Source organism: Ranitomeya variabilis, chromosome 8, assembly GCF_051348905.1.
Source record: "Ranitomeya variabilis isolate aRanVar5 chromosome 8, aRanVar5.hap1, whole genome shotgun sequence".
Taxonomy (NCBI): Eukaryota; Metazoa; Chordata; class Amphibia; order Anura; family Dendrobatidae; genus Ranitomeya; species Ranitomeya variabilis.
Genome location: NC_135239.1, coordinates 164,073,755 through 164,097,429, shown reverse-complemented (window position 1 = coordinate 164,097,429; position 23,675 = coordinate 164,073,755). Strand labels below are relative to the sequence as shown.

At 44.8% G+C, this 23,675-nt stretch overlaps 1 protein-coding gene across 1 annotated transcript in view; it reads left to right on the top strand.

Annotated features, from left to right (window-relative positions):
- GALR3 (galanin receptor 3) overlaps positions 1–13,290 on the top strand; it is a 113,731-nt gene extending 100,441 nt beyond the window's left edge. Inside the window, exons 3-4 of the mRNA XM_077278377.1 lie at positions 3,566–5,184; positions 11,411–13,290. Coding sequence (XP_077134492.1) covers positions 3,566–4,373 — 808 coding nt within the window. The 3' untranslated portion in view covers positions 4,374–5,184; positions 11,411–13,290. The remainder of the gene's footprint in view (positions 1–3,565; positions 5,185–11,410) is intronic.
- The last annotated feature ends 10,385 nt before the right edge of the window (positions 13,291–23,675 follow it).

Below are 23,675 nucleotides of genomic sequence, written 5' to 3'. Positions count from 1 at the left end.
ACCGTGAAGTCCTCTTTTGTATCCTTCTGCTATCTAGTAAGTGGACCTCTCTTTGCTAAATCTACTTTCATACTGTGTATGTCTTTTCCTCTTAATTCACCGTTATTACATGTGGGGGGCTGCTATCATCTTTTGGGGTATTTCCCTAGAGGTAAGCCAGGTCTGTTTCTTCCTCTACCAGGTGTAGTTAGTCCTCCGGCTGGCGCGTGGCATATAGGAAGCCGTAGGTATGCTCCCTGGCTACTGTTAGTTGTGTGGTAGATTTAGCTCACGGTCAACTCGAGTTTCCATCACCCGAGAGCTCGTTCGTTACTTATATGTTTCTTACGTTCCCTTGCCATTGGGAACCATGACACTCGGCTATTTATCCTGGCTCTATCCTTCAGCTAGTGCCAGTTGCCTATGGTTCCTGCTTGGATTCACATCTCTCTTGGATTTCCCTGATGTTCTGACCAGTTCAGCAAAGTTAAGTCCTTGCTTTGTTCTTTGCAGTCCACATTTTGTGGACTTTATCGTTCAGCACTTTCTATGTTTTTTCTTGTCCAGCTTGTCAGCATGGATTTATTCAGTTAAGCTGGAAGCTCTGGGAAGCAGATTTACCCTCCACACCTTTAGTCAGGTGTGGAGATTTTTGTAAACTCTGTGGTGGATTTTTCTAGTTTTTAATACTGACCGCACAGTATTCTGTCCTATTCTATCTATCTAGCTAGAGTGGCCTCCTTTGCTTCATCCTGGTTTCATTCTGCGTATGTCATTTCCCTCTCCACTCACAGTCAATATTTGTGGGGGGCTGTCTTCCTTTGGGGATTTTCTCTGAGGCAAGATAGCTTTCCTGTTTCTATCTTTAGGGGTAGTTAGTTCTCCGGCTGTGATGAGGTGTCTAGGGAGTGACAGGAACATCCCACGGCTACTTCTAGTGTTGTGTTAAGATCAGGAACTGCGGTCAGTACAGGTACCACCTCCTCCAGAGCTCATCCCATGTTGCTCCTAAACCACCAGTTCATAACAGGGGTCTCCGTTCAGTAATGACAAAACCAAGCCCACACGCTGAGACTCATTACCTGAGGAAAGCGGGCGCATACGAAAATACAATTTGCAAGCTTCACGGAAAACAACAAATTTACTGCGTTCCCCAGCAAACCTCTCAGGTAAAGGGATTTTTGGCTCTGCAACTCTCCCTGCAGTTTCCACTTGCACATTAGATACCACAAGACCCTGTTGCTGAACTGCCCCCTTCAATTCAGAGACCTGTAAGAACAGCGCCTTTAACTGGCGGGTTATGGAAGTCATGGAATCCATGACATAAAAAAAAATACTTTTTTTTTTCTTTTTGGGCCGATTATAATGTCACGGGAGTACTGGGTAGATTAAGGCTGGTTACCCGGGCCCCTGTGATATCCCTCAGGCTAGGGAAACCCTGTCTGTCCCTCTCCCAGAAGTTACACTAAAGGTGTGCATGTCTGGGCCGCCAGGCCTGACCCTGACTCCTGTTTCAGCCCTAAGCTGAAACCACCACCCGCCACCCAGTGAAGAGACCACACACCAATCCCCACAGAAAGCACAGACAGGGATAACTGAAAAAACGCACCACGCCGCAGTCACACAGGAATACACTATAATGTGCACAGGGCAAAACAAATACAAATATAGGAAGGAGAAATATGACAAAGGATAATACACCACCAGATACGATATTCCTTCTCCTAGACCACCACTCCAGACTGAGATCACCAGGCACAAGACACAAGCTATAATCGGCGACGCCCCAAAGTCCAGCACAACTATTTAAAGGCCATGGGCGTGACCCAGCCTCCAACCAAATTACCAGCTAGATTAACCCTGAGCAAGCTGGATAAAGTCTAGCCAACGCCACTGAGGGTGTAGTGGACGTAAGTGGAATTACCGCTGTCTGTCGGATGCCCTAGTTTGAACAGTGTCCGACATGACAGGAGGCCAACGTAACATAGTGCAGCGGGGGAGGCAGTGTCAGAGGATGTCAGCCATGTTTCGGTGATGCCCAGAATGAAAGGATTGCGAGAGGTAAAGACGTTGTGAATCACATGGAGTTTATTGCAGATGGAGCGGGCATTCCATAGTGATCCAGAGAGAGGGTGCAGGGGGGTGGGTGTCATGGGCATGGATTTGAGGTGGGCAAGATTTCGGGTGTTTATATTGGGTTGGGAGCGATAGGAGGGGGTAGTAATGGGAGGTATGAGTTGTGGGGGTCCAGGATTGGGAGATATGTCTCCAGCAGTGAGAAGCAGAGAGAGACAGAGCAGGTGGGAGAAGGGGAGTGGGTGGCTTGTTTTCTGTTTTATTAGGAGAGATCTGAGGTTGAGGAGCAGGTCTGCAGAGGAGGTCAGGTGGGGAGGCAGGAGAGAAGGAGAGATTATTACTTGGTTAGAGGGTGCTGGGGTTTGGGGATAGCAAAGGAGGCTGATGAGTAATGAAGCCAAAACTGTTAGAGCATATGTCAGCATGATGAGTAAGTGTGGTGGAAAGGGAAATAAATTTAGTACATTTATTAACAGTGGTTAGTCTTACCATCTGTTTACTTCTGGCTCATTTCTGGCATATTGCTTCTGTCATATTTGCTGTTATCCTTTTAGAGACATCCTTCTAGAGACAGACCACGGTCCAGACAGGCCTGTGTCTCTGAATTTATAACAAGCTAAGTAGTGCACATGAAATAGGCCAGGTGTGATCAGGAGGGAGGAGCAGCAGAGAGACTAGTCACAGACACAGGAGGGGATTAATTAGAAGTCAGAAGGGAAAATGCAAGGGGAAATACCGTAGATCCAAATGGAAAGATGAAGCCAACTTTGTATTGGCATGGAGGAATTAAAATGAGAAAACATGCAGAGGAAGGAGAAAACAAAAACAAAAAAACAAACAGTAGTAGCAGCCAGCAGGCCTACCAGGTATAGCAGGGTGAGGAAGATCAGGAAAGTTGGGTGATGGTGATGGGATTGGGGTGCAGCCAGCGGACATACCAGGAATAGTAGGGTGAGGAAGATCAAGATAGTTGGGTGATGGTGATCGGATTGGGGGTGCAGCCAGTGGACATACCAGGAATAGCAGGGTGAGCAAGATCAGGAAAGTTTGGTGATGGATTGGGGGTGCAGCCAGCGGACATACCAGGAATAGCAGGGTGAGGAAGATCAGGAAAGTTGGGTGATGGTGATGGGATTGGGGGTGCAGCCAGCGGACATACCTGAGGATGAAGCAGATCGATTGTCAGATTGATAGCAATAACGAAGCATAGTAATAATAATAATAATAATAATAATAATGATGAAGCATCTATAGCAGGGGGTTATTTTTCTGGCATATTTTTGCTGTCATATTTGCTGTTAACCTTTTAGAGACATCCTTCTAGAGACAGACCACTGTTTATTTGATAACTTGCCACTATGTAGTGATAGTCAATCATCTGAATAATTCATTGACATAGAACTAGATGTTGCCACTTACAATCATTAACTCTGTTTTACAATTATTGGTACTGATATATTTCACATTTATTATCTAACTCATTTTTGTCTTATTTTCCCTCCATCTACAGGTATTTGGCCATCCGCTACCCACTTAAATCAAGAGACCTCCGTACAGCTAGAAATGCCCTGGCAGCCATTGCCGTTATATGGGCCCTTTCTATCTTGTTTGCCGGCCCTTACTTGAGCTACTATCACATCATTCTTTACAATGAAGTGCCTATTTGTATTCCAAACTGGGAAGACCGTAGACGGAAGATCATGGATGTATCAACCTTTGTCTTTGGGTACCTTTTACCTGTACTTATTCTTGGGTTGTCTTATGCTAGGACCATCTGTTTTCTGTGGACTTCAGTTGATCCCGTGAAGACCGTATCTGAGTCTCGAAAAGCAAAGCACAAAGTGACCAAAATGATAGTGATAGTGGCCGTGCTCTTCTGCATCTGTTGGCTGCCTCATCACTTAGTCATCCTGTGCTTCTGGTTTGGACACTTTCCCTTCAACAGGGCTACATATGCCTTCCGCCTTGTGTCCCATTGTATGTCCTACGCTAACTCATGCCTAAATCCTATTGTTTACGCTCTTATCTCCAAGCACTTTCGAAAAAGGTTCAAGCAAGTTTTCACGTGTATGCTGACTCAAAAGCGGGCACGCAACAAAGTCCATGCAGTGCAGGCTGCAAACACAGTAGCTGGTTTTTACGCTGGACATACAGAGGTTACCCAAGTTCAGGAGGAAACCGCTCGTGGTGGAAGAACACCAAGAGAAGAAGGTATAGAGATTGGAAGCCCAGAGGAATCATCGAGCCGCAGAATGGTTGGAGGAAGTTGGGGGACGCGATTGCCCAAAACTGTTGGTTTTACAACACAGGCATCATAAAAAGGAACTTTCAATGGTTGCACCAGTGGCACACACAGGCAGAATTGGGTCTTTGTGCAGGAACAATATATGGGCCCAATGGCTCATCGTAAAGCACAACTTCACCTGAGTTGTTGGTGGAAGTGGGCCTCCTTACCTTTTGGGCCCTTGTGCTGCTGCACAAGTTGCACCAATGGTATGTCTGCCCCTGGGTTGCACCCAAAAGCAGCTTCAGCAAAAAATGCCTCTTCTCCACTTGTTGGCTCTCTAGATGGTGTTGCATATTACAACTCCATATCCTACCTCAGGAAACATGGATAAGATATGGTGTTATCTGAATGAACAATAAATGCCCATGTCTGCAACTTCAAGGTGCCATTCCGCTAAAAAAAAAAAACCCTAGTAACAGATGGAAAATTCTATATGAATTGAGCAGCTCCGGTTCCTTTTCTTGAGCTTTACATTGTACTGTCTGCACTTTGACTTTCATCCATGGGGTGAAGGTATAATTGCTATATTATTCCTGCACTGTATAATGCTGCTAATTTTATCCCGTAGCCACAGGTATTTTAAGTCCGATTCTTAGAACTTTATCTTCTGAGAGTGAAGCAGAATCTGTGTCAATTATGTTCACTAAGAGCTGTGCTACCGTAATGCTCCACCGGAGTGAAAGAAATAAAATGATAAATGCAACGTGTCCTCAATGACTTCCAGGGTCTTCAAACCTGACATTTAACAGGCAAGAGAAAGAAGAATATTTTCCTGTACTGTCGATCCATACCTCTGCAGTCTCCGACCACACGAGTAGTATTGACAATATCGTCAACTAGCTGTACTACCCGGCTTCGCCCGGGTTAATGACTGCTGTTAGCAAAATAGAATGTGTTAACAAAAATTTATTCTGCACACAAAAACCACAAAACAAATAGATAGAAATGTAATTATTAAAAGGCAAAAACTAAGCAAATAGAAGCATTTCACAACATATATTAGCTTTGTTATACTGAGAATGTCTTTGTTGCCTATATTAACCAATCAGAGCTCAGGTTAATTAACTGTAGCAAAATAGAAGCTGAGCTGTGATTGGTTGCTATTGGCAGCCTGATAAATCCCCAGCCAACAGGAAGCCCTCCCCCCTGGCAGTATATATTAGCTCACACATACACATAATAGACAGGTCATGTGACTGACAGCTGCCGTATTTCCTATATGGTACATTTGTTGCTCTTGTAGTTTGCTTATTAATCAGATTTTTATTTTTGAAGGACAATACCAGACTTGTGTGTGTTTTAGGGCGAGTTTTATGTGTCAAGTTGTGTGTGTTGAGTTGCGTGTGGCGACATGCATGTAGCGACTTTTGTGAGATGAGTTTTGTGTGGCGACATGCGTGTAGCAACATTTTGTGTGTTGAGTTGCATGTGACAGGTTAGTGTAGCAAGTTGTGTGCAGCAAGATTTGTGCATGGCGAGTTTTGCGCGTGGCGAGTTTTATGTGTGGTGCATTTTGAGTATGTGCAAGTTTTGTGTGAGGCAACTTTTGCATGTGGTGCAACTTTTGTACATGTGGCAATTTTTCTGTGTGTGCAAGTTTTGCATGAGGTGAGTTTTCCATGAGGTGAGTTTTGCACGTGTGGCGAGTTTTGCGTGAGCCTAGTTTTGCATATGGCGAGTTTTGCATGTAGCGAGTTTTGAGTGGTGACTTTTGTGTTTCGACTTTTATGTGGCGAGGTTGGTGTGTGTGTGTGGTGAAATGTGTGCTGAGGGTGGTATATGTGTTCAAGCACGTGGTAGTGTGTGGCGCATTTTGTGTTTGTGTTCATATCCCCGTGTGTGGTGAGTATCCCATGTCGGGGCCCCACCTTAGCAACTGTACGGTATATACTCTTTGTCGCCATCGCTCTCATTCTTTAAGTCCTCATTGTTCACATCTGGCAGCTGTCAATTTTCCTCCAACACTTTTCCCTTCACTTTTTCCCCATTATGTAGATAGGAGCAAAATTGTTTGGTGAATTGGAACGCGCGGGGTTAAAATTTCACCTCACAACATAGCCTATGACGCTCTCGGGGTCCAGACGTGTGACTGTGCAAAATTTTGTGGCTGTAGCTGCGACGGTACAGATGCCAATCCCGGACATACACACATACATACATACACACATTCAGCTTTATATATTAGATATACCTGTATGTAATCTCCTGTATATAGTATATACCTGTGTGTCATCTCACCTATATATAGTATATATCTGTGTGTCATCTCCTGTATATAGTATATACCTGTATGTCATCTCCTCCTATACATAGCATATACCTGTGTCATCTCCTCCTGTATATACTATATACCTGTAGGTAATCTGCTCCTGTATATAGTATATACCTGTGTGTCATCTCCTCCTGTATATAGTATATACCTGTATGTCATCTCCTCCTGTATGTAGTATGTACCTGTATGTCATCTCCTCCTCTATATAGTATATACCTGTGTGTCATCTCTCCTGTATATAGTATATATCTGTGTGTCATCTCCTCCTGTATATAGTATATACCTGTGTGTCATCTCCCCTGTAAATAGTATATACCTGTGTGTCATCTCCTGTATATAGTATATAGCTGTATGCCATCTCCTCCTGTATTAGCCCTCGTTCACACGTTATTTGGTCAGTATTTTTACCTCAGTATTTGTAAGCTAAAATGGCAGCCTGATAAATCCCCAGCCAACAGTAAGCCCACCCCCTGGCAGTATATATTAGCTCACACATACACATAATAGACTGGTCATGTGACTGACAGCTGCCGGATTCCTATATGGTACATTTGTTGCTCTTGTAGTTTGTCTGCTTATTAATCAGATTTTTATTTTTGAAGGATACCAGACTTGTGTGTGTTTTAGGGCGAGTTTCGTGTGTCAAGTTGTGTGTGTTGAGTTGCGTGTGGCGACATGCATGTAGGGACTTTTGTGAGATGAGTTTTGTGTGGCGACATGCGTGTAGCAACTTTTTGTGTGTCGAGTTGCATGTGACAGGTTAGTGTAGCAAGTTGTGTGCAGCAAGTTTTGCGCATGGCGAGTTTTGCGCGTGGCGAGTTTTATGTGTGGTGCCTTTTGAGTATGTGCAAGTTTTGTGTGAGGCAACTTTTGCATGTGTTGCAACTTTTGTGCATGTGGCAATTTTTCTGCGTGTGGCAATTTTTCTGCGTGTGCAAGTTTTGCGTGTGGCGAGTTTTGCACGTGTGGCGAGTTTTGCATGTGGAGAGTTTTGCGCGTGGCGAGTTTTGAGCGGCGACTTTTGTGTTTCTACTTTTATGTGGCGAGGTTGGTGTATGTGTGGTGAAATGTGCACTGAGGGTGGTATATGTGTTCGAGCACGTGGTAGTGTGTGGCGCATTTTGTGTGTGTGTTCATATCCCCGTGGTGGTGTGATTATCCCATGTTGGGGCCCCACCTTAGCAACTGTACAGTATATACTCTTTGGTGCCATCGCTGTCATTCTTTAAGTCCCCCTTGTTCACATCTGGCAGCTGTTAATTTGCCTCCAACACTTTTCCTTTCATTTTTTTCCCCATTATGTAGATAGGGGCAAAATTGTTTGGTGACTTGGAAAGCGCGGGGTTAAAATTTCACCTCACAATATAGCTTTGACGCTCTCAGGGTCCAGACGTGTGACTGTGCAAAATTTTGTGCCTGTAGCTGCGACGCCTCCAACACTTTTCCTTTCACTTTTTCCCCATTATGTAGATAGGGGCAAAATTGTTTGGTGAATTGGAAAGCGCGGGGTTAAAATTTCACCTCACAACATAGCCTATGACGCTCTCGGGGTCCAGACGTGTGACTGTGCAAAATTTTGTGGCTGTAGCTGCTACGGTTCAGATGCCAATCCCGGACATACATACATACATACATACATACACACACACACACATTCAGCTTTATATATTAGACTAGCTGTACTACCCGGCTTCGCCCGGGTTAATGACTGCTGTTAGCAAAATAGAATGTGTTAACAAAAATTTATTCTGCACACAAAAACCACAAAACAAATAGATAGAAATGTAATTATTAAAAGGCAAAAACTAAGCAAATAGAAGCATTTCACAACATATATTAGCTTTGTTATACTGAGAATGTCTTTGTTGCCTATATTAACCAATCAGAGCTCAGGTTAATTAACTGTAGCAAAATAGAAGCTGAGCTGTGATTGGTTGCTATTGGCAGCCTGATAAATCCCCAGCCAACAGGAAGCCCTCCCCCCTGGCAGTATATATTAGCTCACACATACACATAATAGACAGGTCATGTGACTGACAGCTGCCGTATTTCCTATATGGTACATTTGTTGCTCTTGTAGTTTGCTTATTAATCAGATTTTTATTTTTGAAGGATAATACCAGACTTGTGTGTGTTTTAGGGCGAGTTTCATGTGTCAAGTTGTGTGTGTTGAGTTGCGTGTGGCGACATGCATGTAGCGACTTTTGTGAGATGAGTTTTGTGTGGCGACATGCGTGTAGCAACATTTTGTGTGTTGAGTTGCATGTGACAGGTTAGTGTAGCAAGTTGTGTGCAGCAAGATTTGTGCATGGCGAGTTTTGCGCATGGCGAGTTTTATGTGTGGTGCATTTTGAGTATGTGCAAGTTTTGTGTGAGGCAACTTTTGCATGTGGTGCAACTTTTGTACATGTGGCAATTTTTCTGTGTGTGCAAGTTTTGCATGAGGTGAGTTTTCCATGAGGTGAGTTTTGCACGTGTGGCGAGTTTTGCATGAGCCTAGTTTTGCATATGGCGAGTTTTGCATGTAGCGAGTTTTGAATGTAGCGAGTTTTGAGTGGTGACTTTTGTGTTTCGACTTTTATGTGGCGAGGTTGGTGTGTGTGTGTGGTGAAATGTGTGCTGAGGGTGGTATATGTGTTCAAGCACGTGGTAGTGTGTGGCGCATTTTGTGTTTGTGTTCATATCCCCGTGTGTGGTGAGTATCCCATGTCGGGGCCCCACCTTAGCAACTGTACGGTATATACTCTTTGTCGCCATCGCTCTCATTCTTTAAGTCCTCATTGTTCACATCTGGCAGCTGTCAATTTTCCTCCAACACTTTTCCCTTCACTTTTTCCCCATTATGTAGATAGGAGCAAAATTGTTTGGTGAATTGGAACGCGCGGGGTTAAAATTTCACCTCACAACATAGCCTATGACGCTCTCGGGGTCCAGACGTGTGACTGTGCAAAATTTTGTGGCTGTAGCTGCGACGGTACAGATGCCAATCCCGGACATACACACATACATACATACACACATTCAGCTTTATATATTAGATATACCTGTATGTAATCTCCTGTATATAGTATATACCTGTGTGTCATCTCACCTATATATAGTATATATCTGTGTGTCATCTCCTGTATATAGTATATACCTGTATGTCATCTCCTCCTATACATAGCATATACCTGTGTCATCTCCTCCTGTATATACTATATACCTGTAGGTAATCTGCTCCTGTATATAGTATATACCTGTGTGTCATCTCCTCCTGTATATAGTATATACCTGTATGTCATCTCCTCCTGTATGTAGTATGTACCTGTATGTCATCTCCTCCTCTATATAGTATATACCTGTGTGTCATCTCTCCTGTATATAGTATATATCTGTGTGTCATCTCCTCCTGTATATAGTATATACCTGTGTGTCATCTCCCCTGTAAATAGTATATACCTGTGTGTCATCTCCTGTATATAGTATATAGCTGTATGTCATCTCCTCCTGTATTAGCCCTCGTTCACACGTTATTTGGTCAGTATTTTTACCTCAGTATTTGTAAGCTAAAATGGCAGCCTGATAAATCCCCAGCCAACAGTAAGCCCACCCCCTGGCAGTATATATTAGCTCACACATACACATAATAGACTGGTCATGTGACTGACAGCTGCCGGATTCCTATATGGTACATTTGTTGCTCTTGTAGTTTGTCTGCTTATTAATCAGATTTTTATTTTTGAAGGATACCAGACTTGTGTGTGTTTTAGGGCGAGTTTCGTGTGTCAAGTTGTGTGTGTTGAGTTGCGTGTGGCGACATGCATGTAGGGACTTTTGTGAGATGAGTTTTGTGTGGCGACATGCGTGTAGCAACTTTTTGTGTGTCGAGTTGCATGTGACAGGTTAGTGTAGCAAGTTGTGTGCAGCAAGTTTTGCGCATGGCGAGTTTTGCGCGTGGCGAGTTTTATGTGTGGTGCCTTTTGAGTATGTGCAAGTTTTGTGTGAGGCAACTTTTGCATGTGTTGCAACTTTTGTGCATGTGGCAATTTTTCTGCGTGTGGCAATTTTTCTGCGTGTGCAAGTTTTGCGTGTGGCGAGTTTTGCACGTGTGGCGAGTTTTGCATGTGGAGAGTTTTGCGCGTGGCGAGTTTTGAGCGGCGACTTTTGTGTTTCTACTTTTATGTGGCGAGGTTGGTGTATGTGTGGTGAAATGTGCACTGAGGGTGGTATATGTGTTCGAGCACGTGGTAGTGTGTGGCGCATTTTGTGTGTGTGTTCATATCCCCGTGGTGGTGTGATTATCCCATGTTGGGGCCCCACCTTAGCAACTGTACAGTATATACTCTTTGGTGCCATCGCTGTCATTCTTTAAGTCCCCCTTGTTCACATCTGGCAGCTGTTAATTTGCCTCCAACACTTTTCCTTTCATTTTTTCCCCATTATGTAGATAGGGGCAAAATTGTTTGGTGAATTGGAAAGCGCGGGGTTAAAATTTCACCTCACAATATAGCTTTGACGCTCTCAGGGTCCAGACGTGTGACTGTGCAAAATTTTGTGCCTGTAGCTGCGACGCCTCCAACACTTTTCCTTTCACTTTTTCCCCATTATGTAGATAGGGGCAAAATTGTTTGGTGAATTGGAAAGCGCGGGGTTAAAATTTCACCTCACAACATAGCCTATGACGCTCTCGGGGTCCAGACGTGTGACTGTGCAAAATTTTGTGGCTGTAGCTGCTACGGTTCAGATGCCAATCCCGGACATACATACATACATACATACATACACACACACACACATTCAGCTTTATATATTAGATAACAATGTTGCTGCTGTTCCAATTAGTTGTGCTCCTTTATATTCCGACCTATGAGGTCAGAAGCCTCGATCCCGAAAATAGAACGATATACTGTAAGTTTATGTCTGATAAACAAGTCCAACAAAGATGGATCAAAAGCGTTTTCTCAGTTAATATCTAACCATTTTTTAGGTCTGATACTATTGCCTTTTTAAAGATGTATTCTGCTGACAGACTCCCTTTAACAAATATTTTAACATTGACTTACCATTAAACTAAACTACAACATTATGTGTAACATGTCCTACAACCTTTTTAGACTTCGTAGGCAAAACCTGTCTACTTTTGCCAGCTATGCTTTATCACAGTTGCACACTTTTTCTAGCTCAATTACTATATGCATCTTTCATTGTTAAAGCAACTGTAAACTCATAATGCTATTTGTTATTATTTAATCTGTCACCAGGTTTTTACTACCCCATCTGAGAGCAGCATGATATAGGGGCAAAGACCCTGATTCCAGCGATACATCACTTACTGGGCTGCTTGCTGCAGTTTTTATGAAATCACTATTTTTTCTGCTGCAGATCTAGCAGTCCTCTAATGCTGAGCGCTGAAAAACCCCACGCACACTGCAGCTTTCTGATTATACTGTACATAGGCAGAAAGCTGCCAGTCAGTGGTGGTAGTGTCGTTATACAGAGCTCATAAATATGGAGGACTATATGGCAGCAGATTTACTAGTCCTCTATTGATAATCTCTTTAGGATAAAACAATAATTTTATCAAAACTACAGCAAGCAGCCAAGTAAGTGATAAATCACTGGAATCAAGGTTTCTGTGGGTGATTCATTTGGTGTTTAAACCAGAGATCTGGAGTAAAGACGATGATGAGCTACAACATTTTAGCACAACTTGGGAGTTGTGTAAAATATTGCGACTCTTGACATTTGTATGGCAGTCCCGGCCAGAAACGCCAATATGGATGTAGTATGGGAGGGATACTGATGGGACGGGCATAGTTATGTCCACTGATCAAATTCATTAAGTGGCACACGCCGCTTAATAAATGAGCTCAGTGTAGTCCAGCGGGCACTTCACTACGACAGGCGTGTGCTACACCAGTCTTTATGACTCTGTCTCTACAATTTGTTTCTCTCAGATTAGGTGGCAAAAACCTGGTGACTGGTTCCTTTAAGTATTTAGCCTTTTTTCGAATGCTGTAATTGTATTGCTATTAACAGGATCGGGAGATGTAGAGTTTCCCCACTCCAAATGCCATTAGATTATCGGCGCATTAGGTCAATGTTGGCCGAATGCTCTAACTTTGGTGTGACCAGGCGACAATGTAATGTGAGTAGGTGCATCCCAATTGTCTCTTGATAGATGATGTTGGAGGAGATAAATATTGTGCAGCTTGAATTCAGACACCTAGTACCTATTTTCGCAGGGAAGAAAATTCAATGGCAGAAGAATCCACTGGAAACGCTCTCCACTCTCCCCCATTAAAATCACATAAGCGGCTGTGTGACCCGAGCGTTCATGTGTATGGGGAAGCTGCATGAGATAATTGTCGGCTGACAGATTTATAAAGTGTATGGTCACCTTTACTGTAAAGAACCCTTTCCTATCTTAGTGCCCCCTGGTCCTTAGTAGCACTGGCAGTCACAGATAGAAGAGGCACATGTGCAAGAACAACGTATAGGCCCTGTGCAGCCACATAGCTCATCACAATGCACAATCCCACCTGTTTTGGAGTTGAAAGTAGACCCCTTACCCTTGGGAACCTGGTTGGACCAATAATATGTCCGCCCCTGCTTTGTAGTGTTATTGAAATGAATAAATCATGTGCCTGGCCTTTGTACCAACCACACATACACGTATACATAAGTTAATTGTAAAAAAAAAGGTATAGTGAAGTATATTGTGCACTGCAACTTTGGTTTTTGCATCTATAATATATCGCTGGGAGCGTCACTCTGTCCGAAGCCTTTATAGACTGCGCAAGCGCAAGCGCCGGTGCAGTCTGGGCCCCACAGAGTGACGCTCCCAGGAGATCGCGGTATGCGTAAGCACTGAACGCACACCGCGATCTCCAACGGAGAAGCAGGGACGAGCCAGGAGGGTGAGTATGCTATATTTACCTGTCCCCCGTTCCAGTGATGCGCGCTGCTCCATCCTCCACATCCTCTGCCTGCGACGTTCAGTTCAGAGGGCGCGATGACGCGCTTAATGAGCGCCGCCCTCTGACTGAACAGTCACAGCCACAAGACCCGGAACATGGAGCGGCACGCAGCAGTGGAACGGGGGAGAGGTAAATATAGCAAGTGCTGGGGGCCTGAGCTAGCGGCAGCTCCAGCACCTGACCCCCACAGCGCGCCGGTGTCCCCGCCTGCTCAGGCCGCCAGCACTCGGCGCCCAGCACAGCCGCCCGCACTCTCAGCACCGCCACGCACAGCCGCCCGCACTCACCACCGCCACGCACAGCCGCCCGCACTCACCACCGCCACGCACAGCCGCCCGCACTCACCACCGCCACGCACAGCCACCCGCACTCAGCACCGCCACGCACAGCCGCCCGCACTCACCACCGCCACGCACAGCCGCCCGCACTCAGCACCACCACGCACAGCCGCCCGCACTCAGCACAGCCACACACAGCCGCCCGCACTCAGCACAGCCACGCACAGCCACCCGCACTCAGCACAGCCACGCACAGCCGCCCGCACTCAGCACTGCTACGCACAGCCGCCCGCACTCAGCACCGCTACGCACAGCCGCCCACACTCAGCACAGCCGCCCGCACTCAGCACAGCCGCCCGCACTCAGCACAGCCGCCCGCACTCAGCACAGCCACGCACAGCCGCCCGCACTCAGCACAGCCACGCACAGCCGCCCGCACTCAGCACAGCCACGCACAGCCGCCCGCACTCAGCACCGCCAAGCACAGCCGCCCGCACTCAGCACAGCCGCCCGCACTCAGCACAGCCGCCCGCACTCAGCACTGCCACCCGCACTCAGCACCGCCACGCACAGCCGCCCGCACTCACCACAGCCACGCACAGCCGCCCGCACTCAGCACCGCCACGCACAGCCGCCCGCACTCAGCACAGCCGCCCGCACTCAGCACAGCCACGCACAGCCGCCCGCACTCAGCACAGCCACGCACAGCCGCCCGCACTCAGCACAGCCACGCACAGCCGCCCGCACTCAGCACCGCCAAGCACAGCCGCCCGCACTCAGCACAGCCGCCCGCACTCAGCACAGCCGCCCGCACTCAGCACTGCCACCCGCACTCAGCACCGCCACGCACAGCCGCCCGCACTCAGCACCGCCACGCACAGCCGCCCGCACTCAGCACAGCCGCCCGCACTCAGCACAGCCACCCGCACTCAGCACAGCTGCCCGCACTCAGCACAGCCGCCCGCACTCAGCACCGCCATGCACAGCCACCCGCACTCAGCACCACCACGCACAGCCGCCCGCACTCAGCACCGCCACGCACAGCCGCCCGCACTCAGCACAGCCGCCCGCACTCAGCACAGCCACCCGCACTCAGCACAGCTGCCCGCACTCAGCACAGCCGCCCGCACTCAGCACCGCCATGCACAGCCACCCGCACTCACCACAGCCACGCACAGCCGCCCGCACTCAGCACCGCCACGCACAGCCGCCCGCACTCAGCACAGCCGCCCGCACTCAGCACAGCCACCCGCACTCAGCACAGCTGCCCGCACTCAGCACAGCCGCCCGCACTCAGCACCGCCATGCACAGCCACCCGCACTCAGCACCGCCACGCACAGCCGCCCGCACTCAGCACCGCCACGCACAGCCGCCCGCACTCAGCACAGCCGCCCGCACTCAGCACAGCCACCCGCACTCAGCACAGCTGCCCGCACTCAGCACAGCCGCCCGCACTCAGCACCGCCATGCACAGCCACCCGCACTCACCACAGCCACGCACAGCCGCCCGCACTCAGCACCGCCACGCACAGCCGCCCGCACTCAGCACAGCCGCCCGCACTCAGCACAGCCACCCGCACTCAGCACAGCTGCCCGCACTCAGCACAGCCGCCCGCACTCAGCACCGCCATGCACAGCCACCCGCACTCAGCACCACCACGCACAGCCGCCCGCACTCAGCACCGCCACGCACAGCCGCCCGCACTCAGCACAGCCACGCACAGCCGCCCGCACTCAGCACAGCCACGCACAGCCGCCCGCACTCAGCACAGCCACGCACAGCCGCCCGCACTCAGCACAGCTGCACTCGGGCAGTAGAGCCGGAGAGAGAAAGATGAGAGCAACATATGGCAGAATGGAAACAGGAACAGGCAGAATGGGTGCAGCACATTACAACAGAATGGGGGCACAGGATGGGAGCAGCACATGACAGAATGATTGCGCACGATGGGAGCAGCACATGACAGAATGGGGGCGCACACATGACAGGATGGGGGTGCAGGATGGGAGCACATGACAGGATGGGGCGCTGGATGGGAGCACATGACAGGATGGGGACGCAGGATGGAGCAGCACATGATAGGATGGGGGCGCAGGATGGAACAGCACATGACAGGATGGGGATGCAGGATGGAGCAGCACATGACAGGATGGAGACCATATACCAATATAAATGCTCGCCACCCGGGCGTAGAACGGGTTCAATAGCTAGTTTCAATATACTGTTCAATGCAGAAGTTCAGTATTCGTGGGTAGACAAAAAAAAAACAATGTGTAGCCAAAGTCCGCAATAAAATATCAATGATGCCCTCATGTAAGAGATGCAAAGAAGATGGGCTGTATTCGTGAGAGAAGAAAATAATTCAACTGTTATGAAAAAAATATTGTATAAGATGTATCCATTCACAGATCACAAAGATGTTTGTGCCAACAGTCCTGATTATCACACAGCTTATATATACATTATATACTTATGTAAGCGGGTCAGAACTTGAATCAAGCCCTTGATCTAAACAAGGCTCCCAGCTCAATGATGGCGCAGTGATGAGCACAGCTGTTAATTCGAACAACTTTAAGGGGTATTCTCAAATTTAAAAGTTATCCTCTATCCAAAAGATAGGGGATAACTTTCTGATCGCTGGGGGCCTGACCATCATGGCCCTCACCAATGTCAAGAACACTTGTGGCTCAAGGCATATGAGAGCAGGAAACTAGACATATATAGACATACACATTTAAAAAGTAGATAGAAAATCAAGGAAAAAAAATGATGGTATACAATGTTCAGTAATGGAACATGATTGCCTTGTGCATGTTAAGGCCATCCGGACTACATGTTCCCAGGTAATATATCCAAAAAGATTCCCACTAAAGCACCTGTTCCTCCTCCCATGAGACCCATTGTCTCTGGGAAAGGATCTGTTACAGAACATCTAGGTGAGTGGCTAAATTCTCTATTTCAACTATTATCCCAAAGAAAACCAAGGTTTTCTTTTAAGGATTCCCGTGTTCAGAAACAGCTTGCAGGCTTGACATGAATAGTGATTTCACTTAGTAAAACTATGATGTTCATCAAATCCACATGATATCGCTATAAGTGCTTTTGAATTTCACTTGTCAACATACAATGGTTTTACTTTGGATTTACAATCTTATATGATTCATGTTGCCTAATTTCTTATGACTCATAATTGTTTTCTTTTGATCATGATGTTTTTCTCCAATGCAGTGGAGTGTCCATGGGTAGATTCCATCTTTGGCTAACCTCGTAATGTAATTTGGGGGGAAAATATTGCCTCTATTATACTAACAATCTTTTTTTGTCCCAATTGTTCTGGTATGGCAGATACATTGATGACCTTCCCTTCATCAACAGAAGTAGTGTATTTGTCATACAAGAATTTGTACAGTATCTAAATAACAATCATTATAAGCTGACTTTTACATTTCATCCCACACAAATGTCTTTTTTGGATTTACAAGCAGGTGGTATCAATGACAACCACATTTCCACTTTAACATTTGTTAAGCCAATATCAGGTAGCACAATCCTACATGTATCCAGCAGTCACCCCAAGCACACAATCAAAGCTATTCCTGAGGGTGAATTCACACATACAGTGCACTGATGAGCAAAAGGGTAACAATGTTTTGAACTTTTGACTTTCAGGCTCCATATCTCACCATTCACTACTGCATCCACTGACTTGCAACTATTTTATATATGGTTATTCAGGTTCTTGTCATGTCACTGCATTGTTACTGTTTTACTCCTAAAAATCTAAATTTTTATTTTGTAAGTATTTTGTAAAACTACTTTTTTCTGAATCACTGCTTGAATCTGTCTGAGCATGTTCTCGATCAGATTCAAGCATGTCTTGACCAAAATCTCATCCCAGGTCTATTGTACATATTCCCAAAGTTGGTGCATACTGGTCGACTCACTTGGATAGGTATATATCTTTTTCTACAACTCTACCAACAAGTGTTCAATTGGGTTGAGGTCTGGGGACTGTGGAGGCCAATCCCACACCTCTACTTCATTGTCATTGAACCATTGTTTTGCCAATCTCTACCTATGCTTCGGGTAGTTGTCCTGCTGGAACACTATATCGTCCTTTTCATACCCATAGTACAAAGCAACTCATCTTGTATAATACTCACATGTAGCTCAGCATTGAGACCACCATCAATCCTGGTCAAGTATCCAATGCCTTTCGCTGCAAAACAACCCCACATAATCCATTTTTCTCCACAAGACTTAACAGTTCCTTCAATTTCTCGATCCGTTAGCCCATTTTTCCTTGTTTCTTCCAGACTCATTTGCACCCATCAGAGTCTAGTTTATTGACTTTAGTCTCATTGCTCCAAAACACGCATTTTACATTTTCTACTGTCCACTCTTTGTAATTTTTTGCAAGCTCGAGCCCACACTTCTTATGATGATATTGAAGTCCAGGCTTCTTCATCTTTTTTCAGGCCACCATTCTTGTGTAACGTGTGTCACATGGTGCCTGCATGGATGTCTGTGATCTCACTATTATGAAGCATACAAGCCACTTTCACTGTCATGTTTGTCACACCAGAACTGTAGACCTTTATGATGAGCCAACTTGTTGACTCCAATATTTTGCCTGGACGTCCACCTCTTGGATTTTGAACAGATGGACGGACTTCATTTTGTATTCTTCCTTACTGTCATGGCACTCACGTGATGCAGTTTGGCAATTTTCTTGGCCAGGAGACTCCTGCTGATGAGCTGGATGAAGCTATTTCTCTTTTCTTGGGAAATCTTCTTCATGGCTGCTCCTTTATTTGAACCAGTGACCTTTCGCTTGGGAATCAACCTAATAACACACTGAGCTATTATGGAATGTGAGAACAGATTGTAATTTGTAGTATACAGGAAGAAAAATATTTTACCACCACCAGAAGCAAAGCAGTAATAATACAGTGACATGACAAGAATATGCATATCTAATCATATGCTAAATAGTTGTAAATCAAATGTATGTATGAGATAGCCAAGATGATAGTTTATAAAATGATGGCAGTCTCACGATCAAAGCCGTAGTGGAAGGTGAGACATGGAGCCTGAAAGTCAAAAGTTTAAAACCTTGCTACCCTTTTTCTTTTCACTGTATAAATAAAAACTGTAGCGATCAGGATAAATTATCAGGTGAATTGATTAACTCTCAGGATAATCACCGAAAAAGAGCTTATCCCTCATTGATTTTTTTAAAAAAAAAGCCTCTGACATTTTACATAAGATAAAAAGCAATGATCCTATAATAAGAAAAACACTGACAGCATTACAAAACCCACTTTGTCTCTGCAGTTTGGTCCACAGTTCAACCAAATAAAATCTATTCATAAATCTGTTCGAATATTATATGAAAACATTATTTTATCCTCCTTATTACAGTAAGGCTGTTCCATATAGCCATAAAAGTGAGGTACCATTCTTTCTTCAAGCTTATTTGAAACCCACATTCATCATAAAACATGGTTAATTTGTCAGAGATCTTTTTAAATGTGGGATGAACCGCTGTAGAATCTGCCAACATGCTCTTGTCACTTAATCTTGCTCCAATCATAACAGCTCACAGCAACATAAAATGAAACCGTATATCAACTGTAACACACAATATGTTGTATACAGGGGCCGATACTGACAGCTTGGGTTCCTGTGCAAGAAATGTATCTGGGCCCCCCTCATTTTATGGTGACAAAGCTATATCTATCTATCTAGCTAGCTAGCTATCTATAGCCTCACACACATACATGTATATATATTACATAGTCTCCTTTATTATGTATATTGCCGTCCCTTATTACACAGTGCCCTCTCTGTACAGTTCCATCCTTTACATATCGGAATATATAGAGCCCTGTCTGTATTACATACCATCCTGTCTTGTTAGATATATAAAGCTGTGATGGCTGATGGAGCATGGGAAAGTGTGTTTTCTAATGGAGGAGCTGATGGACTGGTCGTCTGGTCACCGGCTGCTCGATCAGCAGTCATTTTATATCTATTAAGAGAGGGGACTATGCAGGTACGGACTGGGGATGAAATTCAGCCCTGGCATTTGACATCACACAGGCCCATGTTGTCCCCGTCCCCAAGAACCAGATGGGATATATTACTAATATTACCCTGATGGAGGAAAGGAAGATTTTCTACAAGACCAATAATCTAATGATACCTGTGGCCTGCTGGGGTAAGTGATGGAGTCAGCAACTTTGTGCGCCATCACAACTCTTAACAGTATGGGTGTCTTGAGAACACTGATTCTGCTAACAACGTAGCAGACGAGGCAGCCCACGACCAGACAGGCCCTTCTGGCATTTGCCAGAACTGCCAGATGGCCAGTCCGGCCCTGGGACTATGTAATAAAAGAGGGCGCTGTGAATAACAAAAATAACAAGAATATTCTATGTTAGAGACAGCACTGTACATAACAGCTGAGGAAGCTATGTAATGAGGGACGGCACCATACATAACTAGAAAGGATGATTCGTAATAAAGGACGGTGTTAAACATAATAAAAGAGGAAACTGTGCTATACATAAGTGAATACACTGTATAATAAGGGACTGTACTATACATAATAAGTGAGTACACTATATACTAAAGGACTGTGCTATACATAATAAGTGATTACACTATATACTAAAGGACTGCGCTATACATAATAAATGATTACACTATACTAAGGGACTGTGCTATGCATAATAATGCTACATCCCTGTATCCATGTGCAGTGTCTGTGTGCTGTGCGCTTTTACAAATGCATTGAGCATGTCCTATTCTGATCCTCAAAATCATATCAGACTAAAACATTCTCTGGCCCTCACGGATCTCATTCTCAGATCCATGATTTTCATGTATGTGTGAATGGACCTATAAAACTCTACGAGTCCGTATGCCATCCAATAAAAAAACCTGGCCAACAACCTCCTTCCCTCAGTAAGAGCATTGAAGGTGGGTCATAGCTGGGTCTTCCAACATGATAATGACCCAAACACACAGCCAGGGCAACTTCGGAGTCGCTCCGTGAAAAGCATTTCAAGGTCCTGGAGTGGCCTTATCAGTCTCCAGACCTGATCACAATAGAAAATCTTTAGAGGGAGCTGAAACTCAATGTTGTCCAGCGACAGCCCTGGAACCTGAAAGAACTGAAGATGATCTGTATGGAGGAGTGGGCAAAAATCCCTGCTGCCGTGTGTGCAAACTTGGTCAAGAACTACAGGAAACGACTGACCTGTGTAATTGGAAATAAAGGTTTCTTTACCAAATATTAAGTTCTGTTTTCTATTGTGTCAAATACTTATTCCATTAATTAAAATGGCAATTAATTATGTAGAAATCATACAATAATTTTCTTGATTTTTTTTTTAAGATTCTGTCTCTCACAGTTGAAGTGTACCTATGATAAAAATTACAGACCTCTCCATTCTTTGTATGTGGGAAAACTTGCAAAATCGGCAGTATATTTTCCCCACTGTATGTGATGATCAAATCCTGGAATTCATTGTAAAATTGGGTAAAATGTGGTTTACTGATAAATATATTATTTTTCATGTCAATTTAATAATGGGAACTTGTGTGGTGGATCTCAAAACAAGGGTTGACACAAGGGGCCTGGTTGGGATGGGCACATGGGGCAATAATACTGGGAATCATTCTAGACTTCTCCATTCTTTGTAGGTGGGAACATTTGCTAAATCGGCAGTGTATATTTGTAGATTTAATTGATATACTGTACATATATTAATTAAATATGTAACGGGGTGAATGTGCATACTTAGCTGCAGGGGTCGGTAGCCAGCTGTAGTGATAAATGAGCTATATTTCAGGAGTAAATGGGATTGCTGTCAGACAGTAGACCTTAGGGGGGATCTGAAAAATAAACACAGGCAGATATTAGAGAAGACAAGCCGGGAGCTGAGGAACAAACATGATGACAAGATAGAGTGGACTGAGAAAGGAGCAGCACACAAGCCGATAATGAGCTGGATGCACAGATGAGCCGCTGACAGTATCTGTAGAACAGAGGTAGATGGCTGCATAATTGCCTGTGACTAATTGGAATTTATAAAGTATGATTATTACATATACACAAGACATTACAACATTTAAGGCAATAGCCTAAATAAATCATTCTGAAGAGTTGGCCTCATCACCGGGCTGCAAAATAGATTTTATTCCCTTTTTGCAATTTGCAGCCATTATATTTACTTGGACCTGATATAGTGAATACATAATACACAGTGTGCAAACGATCAATATTACAACCCCAACATAAAAAGGAGAAGTAACACAAGCAGTCTAATCTATGAAATATATGTTATAATGAGTTTACAGTTTTGCCCTCATGGGAACACTAAATATCGAAAATGCAAAAAGTAACAAGAAACAACCCAAGTCTTAAAACAAGAGTGACGCAGAAACTAATAGAAGGGAATATAGTCTGAGGGCTGTGCCACCATATGGGCAGTGACGGTGAACAAATAGGCTTTCAGGTAGACAATATGCCAACTGCACTGAGATTTTTTTTATAGGAGGCTTTCTCTCCTGTAAGTTTATTATAACAAATGAGGAATTTGAGTTTAAATACACAAAGGGGAAAACAGAGAATATTCAGCTCACAGAGTGCGGAAAAGGGGTGCCTCCATCAACATTATCCAGTGCACGGACTCCAGACCGGTAATTGGGCAAACAGCAATATGGAAGAAAAAATTAAAGATTAAAATTGCAAGATCAAATCATATTAATAAAATAAAGGAGGAGGGGAGAGACACAGGGAGGCTAAGGGGATAAAAGAAAGGACACAGGTCTACGCGTTTCCAGCTAAACGCTCTTAGAATCTGTCAGCAGGTTTTTACTATGTAATCTGACAGCAGGATAATATAAGAACAGAGACCCTGATTCCAGTGATGTGTCACTTATTATACTGGGTGCAACAGCTGTTATAGAATCACAGTTTTCTCTATTGCAGATGTAGCAGAGCTGGGAATGTTTTGCCCTCTGTAACCCCACTCACACCACTGATTGTCAGCTTCCTGTATACATAATATATGGATGGAAAGCTGCTAATCAGTTTTGGGTGTGGGGTTGATCTAGATGGCATGAGACAATTAGGCCTATAGTGATAATTTCCGGCTGATAAAACAGGTTTTGGGGTTTTTTTAAACAGTAAAACACAGCCAAGTAAGTGACACATCCCTGGAATTAGGGTCTCTTCCACAGTTCCACTACATTATGCTGCTCTCTGATTACATACCAAAAACCTACAGACAGATTCCCTTTAAACCCTTTTTTATTATCTGACATGTGCCCCCTATAACCGTGGGTGGAATCTTGATCCCCCGTTACCTTTTAACATGCCCGCGCCACAATCATGTCACTAGCCCCGCCCATCGCTGCCCATGTCACATGATCGCAGGGTGCTGATGGGTTGGCATGACAGCCTGGGGTCTTCAGGACACCCCTGTAGTTGTCATTGCCGATCTGCTATGAGCGCCGCAAAGTCACCAATAACACAGGCGATCAGCAGCTTCAAGTCTCCTATGGAGACTAGTGGAGCAAGTAAAAAGTTAAAAAAAATGTTTAAAAAAAATATAAAAGTTAAAATCACCCCCCTTTCACCCAATTCAAAAGAAAACAATAAAAAAATGCTAAAATGCAGATATTTAGTATTGCCACATTTATAATGCCTGATCTATCAAAATATTAGAAAAATAATGAATCCAATCGGTAAATGGCGTGACGAGAAAAAAAATCAAAACGTCAGAATTACATTTTTTGTCCACT